The sequence below is a fragment of the Taeniopygia guttata genome, chromosome 17 (assembly GCF_048771995.1).
Source record: "Taeniopygia guttata chromosome 17, bTaeGut7.mat, whole genome shotgun sequence".
NCBI lineage: Eukaryota > Metazoa > Chordata > Aves > Passeriformes > Estrildidae > Taeniopygia > Taeniopygia guttata.
The window spans coordinates 5288033-5304976 of record NC_133042.1 but is presented as its reverse complement, the minus strand read 5'-3'; the positions used below and the strand labels follow the sequence as shown (position 1 = coordinate 5304976).

Below are 16944 nucleotides of genomic sequence, written 5' to 3'. Positions count from 1 at the left end.
GGCTCATCCTGTCCCTAAAGACTGATGTGGTTTTAGCCTAGTGGAAGTGGCCACATCCTGGAGATGAAATGATAGTGGGAAGTCCAGTCTGGCATGGAGGAAACTGCTGTGACTAGTTCTGGGGCTTGTGTTAGACGTCTGAAACTGCTCTGGCAACTGTGGAGAGAAAAGGGTGTAGTCTGCCAGCAGTCCTAAAAATTGTAAAAAATAATTGATCTTGATGTGTTCCAACATGGTGAGTCCTGAATTTGGGATTCCACCCACATTCTTGGCAGAGGAGGAGGATGCTGTGTGGCACAGTTAGATGGGCTGAGTAACAAAAGGCACAGGATAGCAGCTGCCTTGGGAGCTGTCAGCAACAGTTAATTGCTATATTGGATTAATTCAATTTACCACTCCCACCTAGAAATTTGGATCCTCCTAAATAGATTTATCATCAATACATCAGTTTTGCTCCTCTTATCTACAAACAGGGTGGGACAGTGCTGAGACCACTAAATGAAAAAATCCCACTGCATGTGCCACTATTTGCTTGGGTGCTCATTTCCCCACCCACTTTAGCTTCTTATATCTGCTGAAATAATCCAATCTAGCAGCAGGCAGACTTGCATCTAGAAGCTTCCAAGAAAATCCATGGAAAATTTTACCATGGGAGAGCAGCAGCAGCCCCAGGCTGCTCCGTGGCACGGAGAGCAGAACAATCCCTGAATGTGTTCTCCAAGCCAGGAGGGGTTTCCCATCTCCCTGGAATGCCTTCTGTGTGAATGATGCTGCTTGAGAAGGACACTGAGCCACCCAGCTCAGCTCGGGGGTGCCTGGAGATGGGACCCTGCTCACAGAAGGGCTTTTATGCCTCGTGGTTCCCAGCCCACAAAAGTTAACAAAAGTGTAACTGTGCACAGCTCCCCCCAACCCTCCAGCATTCACAAGGAAGGGGAATAAAATCCTCCCAACTCCTGCTAAATGCTAGAGAGCTCCAGTCAGAGGAATGACCGCTCATTTGAAAGTCATTATGTCTTGGGGTTTCACTGTGTAAAGCAACTTTTTCTGCTTCTGACCTACAGATCTCACTGTGACCTCTGGCTTGCTGAAAAAGAGCTAAATATTTGAAGTGAAGCCAAGCAAACTGTTTCTTTAAACACTTTTCAGAAATTGGAAAATCTTCCTAATGGAATGAGGATACTGGGGAATCTCTCCAGCTGACTGAGCTGCTTGTTTCAGGAGGGAAGCCCTGCATTTTGAAGGAAAGGGAGATTTTTTCCAGCCACAGACCAAATGTAACAGGGACATGTTACACTGGGACCTCCCAGTCTTTCAAGCTGCTGTGGTTCACAGCAGGATGGCAAGTGCATCCTGAAGCATCTGTGCATGTGTGTTCCCGTCACCCATCCATTTGGATTTCTCCCGTGGTGTCTCAGAGTTTAAATGAACCAAGAGCAATTACAGCACATCAGGCTTTTTATTGTTGCTTCTGCCTCTGACCTGTTGTGTGGACAGGGATGAAACACTTCTTGTACCTGCATTTGCTCCCCTGTTTGAGAAGGAGTGACTACCAGTGGGCTTCCTGAATTATTTAAGTGTTTTGGAAAGTTTGACTGTTGCTCTTTTCTTGCTGTCCTTGGGGCTGAGCAAACAACCAAGGCCAGGCTGGACAGGGCTTGGAGCACCCTGGTCTAGTGGAAGGTTCCCTGCCCATGGTGTCAGGTTGGAACAAGATGATCTTTAAGGTCCCTTTCAACCCAAACCATCCCACGAGCTGGACTCCTGTCTGACATGTGCCTGAGACTTGCTGTTTCCTTCATGGAGAGGCAAAACAGGCAACTGGGATTTCCACAGCCTCCTCTGGCAGGCAGGGTTGAAGACCAAGTGTCACTCCTCACAGCTCTTTTCTGCAAATCCTCTCAAACTGTGGGTACTCTGCTGGTCAAACCACAGCAGTGGGACGAGTCCCAGCTTGTGGTGGATGCAGATGTGCTGCCCAGAGCCCCTCATGCAGACAGCACTGGGTGAAGCTCACAGAGCCTGCAGTGAGGCAGGGACAAGCTGCAGTGGTGAAGGAATAATTGCTCCAGTGGGAGCCCTTTGTTGACAGCTCCTTGTAGAGCTTGCTGGCACATCCCTGAGAGCAAATCCCAGCCTCTGCCTCCCTGGGAGACCCTGATGTTTGGAGAAATGCAAAGGTCAGAAATAAAAGCTCAACACCCATGGCTTGCACAGAACTGGGGGTGTCACCCAGTGCACCCCCAGTGCCACCACTCACACTCACCACCATGGAAAAGGTGTCCCATGAGCTGCCTGGCATTTCACATCATATAAGGCTGGGGAAATCCTTCATTGCTAGCACTGCCATTCCCTCAGATCTTACACAGACACCTGATCAGGCACACAGGACATTTATCCAAGAACAAACTGTGTGGACAGATCTCTTCTTATGTCTCAAATTCTTTAATGCAGACACGAAAGCTGAAAACCATCCTAGCTGGATAGAGACAGAGAAACCCTTCCTAGAGAGCACACATGGCAGTACAGCAACATCTCTAGAGATTGGAGGGATCCTGAGAGAGTGTTATAAGCCATTCCTATTGCAAATTTTAACTGATTTCTCTTGGAGTTCCTCAGGAAATAATGAGAAGAAGAAACGCCCAGTTTTCACTTGTTACAAAAATGAAAATTTGCTTTTATATCTGCAGAAAGCAGAGCACAGGAATAGCCTGAATCTGTCTCAGTGGTCCCTGCTGCTGGAGTGATAGGGTGTACAATAAATGCCATGCTCTTGAAATGGGGATTAGCTTTTAAAAATGGAGAAACTGTAATTTTCAACAAGACTACCACACTATCCACTCTGCTACCCTGCCTTGGACTGCTCTTGAATGCTGAGATATGTCCCAGTCAGAACCTCTTCCGTGCTGTTAGAGAGTCTGGGCTGTGTTTGTGCAAAGCAGGTGGCATTACCTACATGGAAGAGCCACCCTCAGACTACACAGGCAGGTCTGGTGATACTCATCTGCTGACAACCAGGAGACAGATCCATGGGATCTATGGGAGCAGCCAGATTTTCTTACAGATTCTCACCCACCACAGTCTCACTCTCAAGGCAAAGGCTAATCAGAGATTTCATTTAACCCTGACCAATATGGGGGGGGAACAAAGGGAGGAGACAATATGGGGTGGAAATTCTGCACTACACATCAGCACGAGGCAACTTCACAGCTACAGAAAGTCATGAGTCAGATGCTGCTACTGGATTTTCAAATGTGCCAGGCACTGTATAAGCATTAATAACACAGAAATTATGCAAGATACAACAAGGGCAATTAATCTCATGGATTAGGCAAAAAAAGAAAAAAAAGAAAAAAAAGAAAATTGCATTGCTGACAAAAGGATCCTTCCTTTCCTCTGCATCCAGCACTGCAAAGCTGCCTGCAATGTTCACCTCTCCTCTGGAGCTCCAAACTTGGGCTGCAGTCTGGGGACACCTCATGGCCTGTCCATGGGCTGGTGCAAGAACTCTGCAGATGCTTTTTTGGAGGATCAGGTTAGGAGAGGTAGAACATGACCCCTGCAATGTTGCACGTTTATTTTAAAGTTTTTCAAGCACAACAAAAGCAAAAGATGCAAGAATTCCCCTAAGCCTGTCTTAGTTCCTGGCAGCTTCGCTTCCCAATGAAATCCCTAAATCCCAAAGAGACACAAGAAAAAATTACCAGGAGAAACACTTCCCAAAGTCAAAACAATTCAGGCACAGAGCAATCCTGTCTCCAGTGCTCCAGGCCAGACATTCACAGAGTGACCCTTCTGCCCCCTCCCAAAATTAGCACAGCCTCTCTGTAGAGGTCTGAGCCAAGCCAGGCTCAGCTGTGCTGAGCACTTCCTAACTGGGAACTCTTTCCTGGACCAATTCTCAGCACCTCTGGCAGGGACTGAGCTCAGAAACCTTCTGTTGCTTATTGTCTTTCGGAGGATCATCTTAAATATAGGATGGAGCACACCACAGCTGGGGAATAACAGACAGTTATGACACAGCTTCCATGATGCTATTTCCTTCAGAAGAAACTCAAGTGGAATTGGGATGTGGAGCTGAAATTTGGTCACTCATACAGCAGGCAGGGGATGCAGCTGGGGACTCCAGACGTGGAGTTTAGTTTGCAAACCACAGGACTGGCATAAGTGACAGCAAACACCCCTCAGAAGTAATGAGCTGGGGTAGGAACCAACTTCCAGCGTTAGGGGGAATGCCAAGAAATTCAAACTCTGGGCAATCTACTGATGTGGAAACTGCTTGGGCACTTGTGACAGAAGATATCAGGGCTGATGCATCACAAAAAATCTTCTCTAACATGGAACAGATTGTCCCATCCATAAACACGAGCCTGGTGCTGCCTAACCCTGCTCACTTACAGCCCAAATCATCCTTCAGGGCTGTTCACACAGGCCCAGGCCCCAGGGGTCATGCAGACCTGCATTCTACTGTTGGAGAAAGGAGATGATTTTATTTTTGCTGGTTGCTGTGAGATCTCACAGGAGTGTAACAAGTGTCCTGGGGGAATGCCGAGCCTCCCAGCTCCAGCCTCCTGCTTGCTCTTTAAAGACATTACACGGGGGTTGAGTTTTAGCCCAGTATGTGTGAGGAAATCTCCCTCTGCTGCCAGGCCAGGATGCTGCCTGGATCACGGATCCAAATATTCCCTTCCTGCAGCCTCAGACACTCGCAGTTTGGATTCCCAGCCCACAGCAGTGCTGAGGGAAGGGGCTCCATGGCTGCACCCTGTGGGACAGCAGTGTGCTCCCAGGAACACAGAGCACAGGAGAGCAGTGCCAGCACGTCACCGTGTCCAGGTCAGGCACGCTGCCCAGCCCTGGGAGAGCGAGGCCAGCGCAGCACTGGCTTTTCTCACAGCTAGCTGCAGCACTCAGCTCCAGATGTTTCCTCAGCACAGCACTCAACTTTCAAAGATCTGCATCAGATTTTCATTTGGGGAGGAAGAAATTCTGTGAGAGCCATTGCAAATTCCTGAACAGATAAGGCATTCTGCTTTAGAGCTTGAACAGGAGTCAGAGAGCAGGTCTCAGTCTGGGGAACAAAAAAACCTCATCTCTGTGTGTGTTGAGTCCTTGGTCCTGGACCTTGGTCCCACTAATGAAGGACCTTGAACTAAACAATTCGTGAAGCTGAGGAGAGGGAAGGGGAGTACAAAAAGCAGCCAAAGCTAATATTCAGCAGTGGGTTTGCAAGAAGGAACAGATACTGGAAACAAAATAAGACAGACAGATCTCATTTTTTCTGACAGCCATTTGGAAACATCCATCCCCAGCCTTTGCTGATGCCAAACCTTAGCTCAGGGAGGCTGCAAATCACCAGTGTGGCCTCCTGAAAACCTCCAACAGGGAATGAGAGAGAAGGAGACCAGACCTCAGCAGAGAGGGTCCTGAAGAAATCATTACTCAGCCACAGGAACTACAACAGCCCTTGGAACAACAGGCCATGCAGATTCAAACACAAATGGATGAAAGTTTTTAAAGCACTTACTCGAGAACCTCTCTTGCCAGGGGGTCCTGGTAAGCCTGGCAGACCTGGTGGGCCCTAGAAAAACAAAAATAGACATTAGTGATGGCTCTATAACAGAATGGTGCTCTTGACAGTGCTTCACAGAGACCCATAACACAATCTTTGGAGTAGACCTGGGGAGAAGGGCCAATTACAGCATCACAGCCAAAACTTCCCTTCAACTTATGCTATTGCTATAAAGAGATAAAAAGCCACACACAAAAACATCTGCAGGAGCACGTATTTCCATAGAGTAGAGACAGAGCATCCCCATCTCTCTGCTGCAGCCTGCATTCCCAGGATCACAGCTGTGTCTCGTGCTTCCCTTCTCCTGGACCTGTGCTGTATCATAGGGGTAACACAAGTGTGTCCCAGCTTTGGATTTTCCTGCTCTGTGCTAGCCCTTGGCAAGGGAAGCACATTGTGTGTTCTAATCTCTATCAGCTGGACACGTGCAGCTCTTGGTGTTGTAGGTTCCTACATGAGTTACAACATAATCTGTGATTATGTGTAACCCCAGCACTTCATATTTTATAGCAGCAGGTTATAAAATGTAATAAAATTGGTGTCAATGCTGGAAATTCTTAAATATGGTTCTGTAGCAAAGGAAAGGTCGAGTCATACACATCAGAGTAGTGGGGGCTCTTGTAAGAGGGGAGGAACAAAGTGGAGATATCAGGAGCCCAGCTGTGCACTGATCTGAAACAGGTTAGGAAAAAAATATTTATCCAACAAGGTTTGAACTCCTTTGAATTTGTTCATCTATTTTTTTTTTTTTTCAATGGGCTGGAGAATTCAGATTTCTGGAGAGCCATCTGCAACTCCTAGTAACTCCTCTAAACTTCTTTTCCCCCAAGCCAAACACGTCTGACAAGAATAACTGTTAATTAAAGTGTCTCCCAGAGGATTTATATGGTAGCTTGCTACGAAAGACAAGTTTCCATTGCATTCAGTGGGGGGACACATCCAGAGCAGCCAATGAAGGGTGTTTGGAAGGCAGCCTGAGCTCTCTGCCTGCATGGCAGGTCCCAGGAACAGCATTGCACAGGGATGAAGGTGCAGGATGAGTCCCATGGCCACATTCTGACCTTGCTCCCTCCCCACTGGGCCATCCCTGGGAGATCTCCTCCCTGCCAGGCTGGCCCTGCTGCTCAGAGCTGCTCAGGCTGGTACTGCCCATCAGCAGGAGCAAAAAAGCTCATGATCAGCAGCTCCCAGGAGTCATCAAGGGCATGATTCAGTAAGAAAAAAATCCACCCAGGAGATCCCTACCCTAAATCTCATGCCCAGGAAAAGATTTTGGAAAGAGAAAACTTGTCTGAACCATACAGGTAATGGATGGATAAATATTCCCCTGATATGACCAACCTTCCCACATGTAAACAACACATTAAGTTGTATAAAATTCTATTATCTAAAGTCTTATCTATCTATTTTAAGAGCCAATCTTGGCACAGTAGGAAAAAAAAAATCAAGGAGGACATTAGCAAAGCCCAGTGTCCTCTGTGCTATTAATTTATCAGCACAACAAATAAATACTATTTTTTTATCCCTGTAGTGAGGATAACAAGAAAAGGCTTGTTTTAAAGGAGCCTACACAGCACAGGACAGCTGATGTCCCTCACTGTGACACTCAGGGATGGACTTCTGTCACCACATGACCCAGCTGCTGCTGCCCAGCCCTGCCTGCCCTGAGATGTCCTGTCTCCACAGCCTGGGACACTTCATGTGACCCCTGTGCCAGCTGTTATGGCTGGCTAACACAGTATTACTGGTCTTTGTATTAACAACCCTCATTGATACAGCTGACCCTCATTTTAGCAATATCCCAGTGTTTTAACCTGCCATTGTGCCAGCTCAGGGCCCCGTGCATAATGCAATTATACAGCTGTGCCAATAGACATGTAATTATAGGGTTTTTTAAGCCTCATGTATAATTGTGCTCCAGAATCCCAGATTTTATTAAAAATATCCCCCTGCCCTTTTAGCTGGGATGATAACTATGAAACCACGGAATCCAGTACATCTGAGGCAGCAACAGGTTTAATAAGAGTTTATAAGAGATTAATCCAAGTCCTTAATCTCTCCTCCACCAAAACCCATCCCCATTTACACCCTTAGAGGAGGTAAAAGAGGAGATGCAACTGTCTGATCATGGCATTCCCCGCGTACCAGAATTGAGGTGACCTTTTCCACCTTCCTGCTAACAGCAGCTGCAATTGTACTTGGCTGCTTGAGCAAAAACCTTCTCCAAAAATGTGAGCTGCTCAGAACAGACTGAAGCTAACACAAAAATAAGGAGAGAGTTAATACCAGCACTGGAGTGGGAATACAGAGTTGAGAGAAAGTCTTCTAGCTGGAAAAACACAGCAGTACACAGTTCAGGAGTCCCTGCCATGGTGCTTTGATTTGTCATCCCTTCAGACTTATTTTTTCCTTTCTTGAGGAGTAAGAGGGATAAGGTGAAGGTGGGATGACTGGCTAAAAGGTGCCAGCCACAGCAGGTAAGAATGTGACCACTTTTAAACTGAAGCCAGTCAAGCTGGAAGAGAACTGGGGCAGTGGATGGGCACAGGCAGTGGGCAGAAGTGACACACTGTGAGGCCACCTTGTACTTCTCACATTTCTCAGTTCCTGGGTGGCTGGGTTGGATGGGACATGAACTGTGCCTTCCTAGTGACTCATTTCCCCCCTGCCTCTGTATCACCAGCCCATGCTCTCACAAAAGAGGCTCAAGCTCTGGGACGAGAGCCCCACATCCCACCTGGCTTTGCTGGGGAGAGCAATGCAGAAATTCACTCATGGAAAATATGCATCCGGAGAGGCAGCCAGAGGAGAATGGGCTGGATCAGGGCCCAGCTACTTACAAGTGATGGATGCAGTCCCCCTTCAGGTGCAGGGCTCCACAGGGGGAGCAGGGATGTCATCAGCGAGGTGCCCAGAGCGGGCACACACAGAGAGACCTCCACCCTCACCCCCAGCTCAGATCACACAGAGCCTGTGGGCACCTCTGCACTGTCCCTTTAGGGCACCCCGGGGAATTCCATCAGGAGCAGAGGGGACTGCTCCAGGGGGCAGGAGGATTTCCTGCTGCTGGCAGTGGGATGAGGGTATCAGCGCTCTGCCCCTGCCCTCCCATCAAAGCTGAGCTCCTGTGCTGAGCTCCTGCTCCTGGCACGGCAGCTCTCGTCTCTCTGGCTCCTTGCCTGCTCCTTCTGCAAACTGATGGCAGAGAACACCCACCCTGTTATCACACAAAGCAAGATCAGAGATCAAGGAGAAACTCAGCAGCAGCAGCAGATACTCTCTCTCTTCTCAAGCCAAACAGCTGAGCTGTTAACCAGCCTGAACAGTTCCTGAAGCAGCTCATGGCAGCCACAATAAAGTTTAACCCTTCTCAGTTTCCCACGGTAGCATTAGCAACAACAACAGACCCCACCAAATGATTATGGGATTTATTCTAAGCTGCTGCTGGGAAACTTTCTGGTGCAAAAGGGACTTTTTTTTTAAATCTTAGCTCTCTCAGCTCCAAATTGCAAATGGAAAATTAAACATACTTGTCTGAAAGGAAAATACATCAGACCCTGAGGATAAGGGAAATCTTGCCATTTCCTCTTGCTGCTAATTTATATCTCTGCCTCTCCCACACTGTGACCCCCCTCACACTGCTTCCTCTGCCCACAGCAGTGCTGCAGGGAGTAAGGTGCCTTCTGAGCTCCAAACTCAGCAGGGCCAAACCTGCTGTGGAAGGCTTGAGTTAAAGCACATTGAGTACTAGAATTGGTGCTGGAAATCGGGAAATGACTCCTGAATCAACTTGGTCAGATAGCAAAGGATTCCTGTAATTGTTTCCCCAGGGGTGAGTACTCAGCCTGGCAGCAAAGAGCTGAGATTTCCCAGGAAATTATTAAGCTCATATTCCAGTGCACACTGACAGATGGACATTTTTACTTTAGGGTATTCCCAAATTATTTCTGTCCAGCCACTAGTGGCACAGGTCTCCTGTATCCCAGAAAAGTCTGTTTCAGGAGTTCAAAACCCTGATAGGACTGAGGAGAGAAGAGAGAACATTCCTCTTTCTCAGATGTTAATGCTTGTAGTAAAAGTCAACATAAAAAGGAGTTCAGAAAACACACCAAAAACTTCTCCCCATATTGGCACCATGTTCTGAGCAGTGAGTGACATTCCCCCTGCATATAAAGGACCTGAACTATTTTCTTCCAAGAAGGAAAGAAATATTTCTACAGGAAAGGGCCACTGCCACAAATCTACCCTTTAGCCTTGTACATCTGCAAAGTACCAGCAAGGAAGGGCTGAACAGCTACAGGGACAGCACTGGAATTCAAAATTCCCTGCTTAGGAGAATAGAAGGAGAAAAAAACCCTCATCTTCAACAGCCTGGCAACCTCTCCTCACCTCCCCATCACTGCCAGGCACTGCACAGCTTCAAAAACTGCCTAAAACAAAGCTAGAATTTTAGCGGGGGGAAAAACTCCCAACGCTTTGGTTACTTTCTTCTCCAAGGCAGGCTTATCGTATTAAAATTTGGACCTGTCTGGGTTTCAACCAGTCTAAAAACAAAAAGCCCTCAAAATTCTGGCAGGAGCTGAGCTGCTGGTGGAGAGCCAGCCTTGTAACACGATTTCCTCACCAGGCACAGATGTTTGCTCTGGTCTCTGCAACACCTATCACACAAAGGTCCTTGTCCACAACTGGGCTCCTCACAGAGTAGCAGCACAATACACAACAAAATATGAGTGTTCCAGCTTAATGAAAGCCACTTTTCTACGGAGACATTTCAGGAACAGGCTCTGCAGGGCACTGGAGCAATCCCAGGCCTTGGAAGGCAGCCTGAAAGGCTGGGAAGGAATAGAGGGATCACCTACTCTACTACTTACTTTCTATTTTTAAAAATTTCTAAAAATACTTGTATATACTTGTACAATCCTAGATCCTTTGCAGCACATTTATCTCAAACACACTATCAACTATCTCTCTTCAAAATTAACTTTATTTTACATAAACAGACCTCTCTGATGCTCGGTCATTTGCCTGCAAGATTTCCCTTCAGGGATATTTCTGGTTAAATCACCAAAATAATTTGATCTAATTATGTGAGCAAGGATAAAACTTTCCCCATGCATTATACAAAGCATGCAGTCTCTCTTTTTTTATTATTAATATGACTCATTCATTAATAGATATCCAAACATGTTGTGTGTTCTTTAATTTATCATGGGCTGGCAGCTCAAATGGCCTTTTCTAGTGCGAGGAGGACTGGAAACAGACACTTCATGTATTTTATCAGCGTTTCCAGTCACCTCTCTCCCCTGCCCACTGATTGAATTGGCTGGGATTGCTTCTTCAGGGAAGGAGCCGTGCTCCAAGACAAACTGCTCGTGCAGAGGATGGCAGCTGGAGCAGTCTAGACTGGGGACCTTGGAAACACATGTGCCTTGCAGAGAGGGAGGGAGAGGGAGCTGCCTGCCAGGCACCACCACTGCCTCCAGCCTGGGGCTCCTGGCCATGCAGATGGAGCTGAGGGCTGCGAGCCCCCCTTCCTCTGACTGGGACATTGGGGGTGTCCTCAGAACACACTCCCTGCTCCTCTTATGTTACTCAGCGCTCCCACAGCCTCTCAGTGATCCCAGCCTGCACATTCAGCATAAGGGGTGGTCTTCTTGCTCTAAAAATAAGCCTTAGGCTTGTCAAGAGGCTTGGCTGTAGGGATGGAATTGCAGCTGTATATAGCAGGAGACAGGTCTGACTTAGGGGATGCTGTGCTAGACCCCAGCCATGCCAGGGCAAGGGGTTCAGCACAGCTTTACCTGGCAGGGGGTGCTGGAGGGCAGGGGAGAGGCTACAGTGGCCCCCCAGAATCTCCCTGCCAAACCTGCTGCTGGTCTAGACAAGCAAATGACACCCCATCCTCTGGAGGATTCAAATACCCATCACATCAAGCCTTAGCTCAAGAGTTTGACGTGCTCACAACAGATACTGTTTTTCAGTATGAATTTTTCTTTTGAAGGGGGTTTTAGGCCATTTCCAGCCGCGTGCTGGGGTCACGCTGCAGGGCCTGGAGCTCTGGAGCAAGGCTGGCTGAGATGCTTTGGGCAGTGGGGATGATCCAGAGGGACTCCAGCCAGCTGCTGAGTCAGTGCTGCGTTACTAATTTCGCACGATATCTGGGTGTTCCTTTTGTTATTTCTCCCCTTCAAAAAAACCAGAGACTGAGATCCGAAATGCTTGTGGTTATTAATGGTTCCCAAGAAGTTTTTCTTTTTTAAGAACATATTGGCCTCCCTCCTGTAGCTGCTTAGCAAACCCAACACTCCTGAAGAATTAATGCTCTGCCTGAGTTGCATGTGGGATGCAGCGTCTCCGTTTCCATTTGCACATCATCCACGTGATCCTTCAGGATGGATTAATACATGGAGGGTGCTAATTTTATTCCTAAATAAATCCTTTCAGTCCTTTGCTCACTCTCCTCTAGCCATCAAACCCTTCCTCTACTGTTGGACGGGGCCTTTCTGCACAGCTAAGATTATTTAATTGGTTATTTTAGTAGAATTCACAAAGCCTCAACTGCAGACACCACAGAGCCTGAGTCATCACTGCCTTGCACCATGGCTGCCATTGAGATGATCAGGATGAACAATAATCTTTTCTGTCTAGGTAGAAGGGTTCTGTGGCTGCCAGTCTGCCCAGAAATTGCAGCCAAGGTGGCCCCAATCCTTGCTGAACAGGCAGAAGGCAGTTCCCCCCCCTCACACCTCCCTTCTCAGAGTGACAATCTTCTTGAAGAGACCTTGTATCAGGCAGCAGCTGGGAAAATGAATTACCACCTTATCCTTCCCTCGCTGTGCCAGACAGCCGATGACATTCCCAGCCCACGACCTGCCCTGGCCAGGCTGGGATATCACTGACCTCACCAGAAACGCCGGCCCAGCAGCACGAGGATGGCGCCAGGTAATTACTCAAGCACAGAACATTTATCAGCACTTGCTCTCAAACATGCTCATCTGGCCATGGACGTGCTGCATTAATTCCTCAACATGTCATCCCCATTCCGATCTTTTTTCCTCTTTCCCTTCCCACGTCAGAGACGTCCAAGGAAGCGTGGTACAGAGATCTCCAAGTGAGTCACAGGAGCTGTTGAGCATCGTGTGGCAGCCAGCTCCAGCCAACCCATAACCTTTCCCTTCTCAGGCCCTGATTTTGTTTCCAGCAGTCAAAGAGAATAAGGCCAGACAGAGCCTCAGAAAGTTCTCCTTTCCCTCGGTTCAGGACTCCAGTTGTTCTCAGACAGGATGGAAAAATCCTGCCATCTCTTCCCTCAGCCCTCCACAGCCTGAATCCATTTCTTTGCTATGATTCACAAGCCTGAGAGAGATTTTCCACTCCAGTTCAATAATAAACTCTTTACATTGCAGGGGCTTATAGCTTGGTCACCCTCATGACACTTGAAGAGCGAGAAGGTGGCAGAGGTCAGGATTTTGGTGGGCTTGGAGCAGGCATAGAGATTCACCCCTTAAAGCTAAGTGATGTTTTAAGGGAAATGCACAACTGCTGGATTTCTTCTCTTGGAAATACGCCTGAATTTACTCTCCACAAAACACAGAAGCCTACTCAAAGATCAAATTGCTGGAGCTTGTTCTGTCTACTCTGGGATTTAGCAAAACTTCTCCAAGCACCAAGAATCCATCAGGGATGGGTTCCTGTAGCCCACTTTACCCCTGCCCAGGCATCACCTTCACCTCTCCCAGGGGCAGGAGCCTGGGAACAAAACACCACCCTGGGTGACTCCATACCCAAAGAACAGGGACAGAAATCACCACCCAGCTTTGAGATGGGACAGGAGGAAACACAAACTGTGAAGCTCCCATTGAGGACCTGGGGAAACCCAGCCATTCCACTTCAGATGTTGCTTGCACCAAGGAGCAGCTCTGCAAAGACAAGTGCTGGTCATTCCTTACGCCAGCCTCAATATTTCCATTGTAAACTCTTCTTTCACTATTTTAAGAAGTCAGCTATAAAAATTCCCTCTAGGCTGGATCTTGGCAACCAAAGGCTCTGTCTGGGAGAAACTTATTTTACATGTACAACTCCTCTCTCCTATTGACAATTTGGGTTGGAACACCAAATCCCCCTAAAAGTTAGCCAGTTTAAAGATCATATTTGCATACTCAAATTTGAAAAAAAAAAAACAAAACAACCCCCCCCAAAAAAAAACCGCAAAAAAAACAGCCAGCAGATAATTAGTGAGGCCTGAGTGCTTTTAGCATTACAAAATGTGTGTATGCTTTTACAATGGCCAATATATACAACCTGAAAGGGGTTATTTTTAATGTGGAATGCAGTAGTTAAATTTATAAAGGAAACTTTTTGCACATTTTAAGTGCAGGCTATGAGAAATAAAAAGCAGAACAAAACACCCAAGAAAAGCTTATACCATAAAAACAGATGAGACTTTGTTTAAAAATACAAATCCTGAAGCCATCTCTGCACTTGCAATTGCTGGAACAGTGCACTTTTCTAGATTTTTGAATATCAGATACAAAACAAATTAACAACAAGTGCCAAGAAATAGTTAACTTCAGGCATGTTTTTAAGGCATCTGGGTTTTCTATGGAAGATGACCAGAGATAAACCAAGGGTGTGGAAGAGAGCCCCAATCTGGACATAAAAGTTTTAGCCAGCAATTTAAAGGAAAAGCAAGTGGGATTCCTCGTTTTATTCCTTTCTTTTTAAAAAATCTAACATTAAGCAGCAACTTTAACCACAAATGTTTCATGGCATCTACCATCACTGAACACTCAGGTTCAAACTGAGATTTATGCTAAAATTGTGATGATCAGGAATGCAGCTGCCACACTTGGATAAGCTCCACAGAAACCCTTGGAGCTTGTGGCCTGCCAGCCCTTGAGCCGAGCTGTGACTGGGAGTAGCCACCATGAAGAGCCTGAACATACCTGAGGTCCTCTCTCTCCTTTCACTCCTGGAAATCCCAGTAAAAACGGAAACGGAGTGGGTCCCAAGGGGTCAAAGATCTGATAGGCATCTGTGGCAGCCAGGGTTGTGAGGTTGAAGGCCCTGGCTCTGGAGCTGGGCCAGGCAGACCCCAGGGGCGGCTTGGTGTACACCAGAGGGATGATACTGGGATCCACTCTCCTGGTGGGGGACGGCTTCTTTGGGATGGGCCCACGGCTTGGTTTCTGCGTGGTTGGCTTTAGGGTAACCAGGTGGACACTGCTCGTTGTGTTATCAGTCACCCTCCTCGGTGGCTTTACAGTACTGGGCGCTTCAGGGGGCTCAACAGTTGGTTTTTGGCTGATCTTCTTTTTGGTCTCTTGCTCGGACTCCTTCCTGCTGGCTGTGACCAGGCTCTGGCTCGTTGGTGGGGCCCTTTTAGCAGTGGGAAGGGGAGTTTGAGTTTTCTCCCTGCGCGTGCTGGGCATGGGCTGAGACACCCTGAGGGTTGTCCCCATGCCCCGAGGGGACTGGGTGGGTACCTGTGATTTGGTACTTGAGGGAACAGGCGGGGCCACCGTGACCTTGGTGGCTTTGGTAGTCAGTCTCGGCCGTGATGGTGGGGTTGACAGCAACGTGGGGGTTGTTGTACCTGAACCCCTCGTCTTGAGGGGTGCAGTGACCCTGCCAACCTCCAAGTTTGGGGCAGCAGTGGTCAGGTTTTTCAGACCCTGCAGCGAGGGCTCTGTTCGCTGTGGGGTACTGGGGGAGGCACTGGGATCCCTGGGCAGGAGGGGGATGAGAGGGGGCAGGTTTGGCCGGTAGGTATCTGCTTGCCTGCACTGTTTTTTCAGGTATTTACAGTAATGATGAGCTGCCTTGGCGGAAGGATAAATATCAAACTGGCAGATGGCTCCTTCAAACTGCACGGCGTGCTGGCTTATCTTCCCAAAGAGGAAAGATCCGTGTGGATCCAACGCCTCGTCCTTTTTAAAATGCAAATCCGCATGTACTCTGCGCTTCCCACAAGAAGTAAATAAAGTGACTGTCTGGCCACGAATGTTGATGGCCATATTGTGCCACTGGCCATCGTGGACATTGTAATCAAAATATACAGAGCGCTTGTGGCCCACATACACGATGATCTTCCCAGGCACAAACTGGACCCCCAGCTGCAGTTTTTTCTTTTTGCTCCTGACAGCAAAGAGAAAAGCGTTGTTGATGCGGTGGGAGCAGAGGCTCAGCACCAGGAGCAGGTCAGAGCTGGAACCTGCGGGGAGGAGGGTGCTGAGCGGTGCTTCGACACGGGCTCGCTGAGTGAAGATGACCCCTGATTTGAAAGGAATGACTCCTTGAGGAACTGAACGTGAGGAGGACCATCCACTCGATGGCCTTTTCCCTGACAGGCCCAGTCTTTGAAGAACATCCACATCTGCAAGGGAAGCACAAATATTATGTGAGGTGCTGGTCAACCCAGAGCTAGATGGGTGTGGAGGGAGGTGAAACCAATCCATGCACAAAGGCTACAGAAAAGCCCAACTCACATATCCAATCCCACCCTCTCATACATTCCCATAACCAGCATGGAGAACTCTCAGCTCTTCTCACATTGTGTGAGGAACAAGTGCATGCTCAATGTGATCAGCAGCAATTGCCAAAATGCATCAGCTCCATGGTGCATCTGGTGAGTTCTGTCCCACCAGGGACCAGCTCACATGTTCTGGAGGGAGCTGACCTCACTACAAGGAAATTTCCCACTGAGCACCCCTAGTCCTCTTCCTGGGATTTAATTCTGAGTACTGACCACATAGCTGGAAAGGAATTAGAACAACAGATTGAGCTGGGATTGCAAAATTTTGTATCCCCAGAGGGCAAGTAACAAAACTTCCAGAGGAAGCAAAAGCCTTGTATCTGTCTCTCTCCAAGCTAGCAAGCAGCAGCTTTTGATCTTTGGAGAGTTTAGGGAAGCGCAGGTGCCTCCCAGCATGAAAAAAATTACCTAGATTTCAGTGAACTGCTCAAGGTTCTCAACAGCTGTACTTTTTTTTTTTCTTCCCAGCAGATCATCTTACAGCAATGAATTATTTTAATAGGTTGGAACCAGACTTGGTTAGTGAAGAGCTCATAAATTGGTTATGGCTGCCATGGAGTAGTGGAGGTGAGATTTGCCTCCTGTATAATGTCACCTAGGAGCCAGGTGCCTTGCTCAGGCCAGGAGGAGAGGGACTGATGCCCAGGGGACATTTCTCCCCCAACTCTAGGAGGCATTTGCAATGGACAGACAAGCAGAACCCCCTGCCTTCTGCCCCTGAGGTTTATCAGGAGTCATTCACAGCTCAGATTAGCAGGCAACAGCAATGCAAACTGGGGCCAGCTGGCAGCAGCCTCAGCTGAATTACTTAGGAGAAGATGCTGAGGTCTACGTGAGC

General features: G+C 47.9%; 1 protein-coding gene across 7 annotated transcripts in view; it reads right to left on the bottom strand.

Annotated features, from left to right (window-relative positions):
- Positions 1–16944, bottom strand: part of COL27A1 (collagen type XXVII alpha 1 chain) — a 203893-nt gene that overhangs the window by 112949 nt on the left and 74000 nt on the right. For all 7 annotated transcript variants that reach the window (XR_012058524.1, XR_012058523.1, XM_072936676.1 and 4 more), the window contains 2 exons: positions 14518–15947; positions 5528–5581 (listed from right to left, as the gene is read on the bottom strand). Coding sequence is in view for 5 of the 7 variants with exons in the window: in XM_072936676.1 (XP_072792777.1) it covers positions 5528–5581; positions 14518–15947 (1484 nt within the window). In the remaining 2 variants the exon portion in view is untranslated. The remainder of the gene's footprint in view (positions 1–5527; positions 5582–14517; positions 15948–16944) is intronic.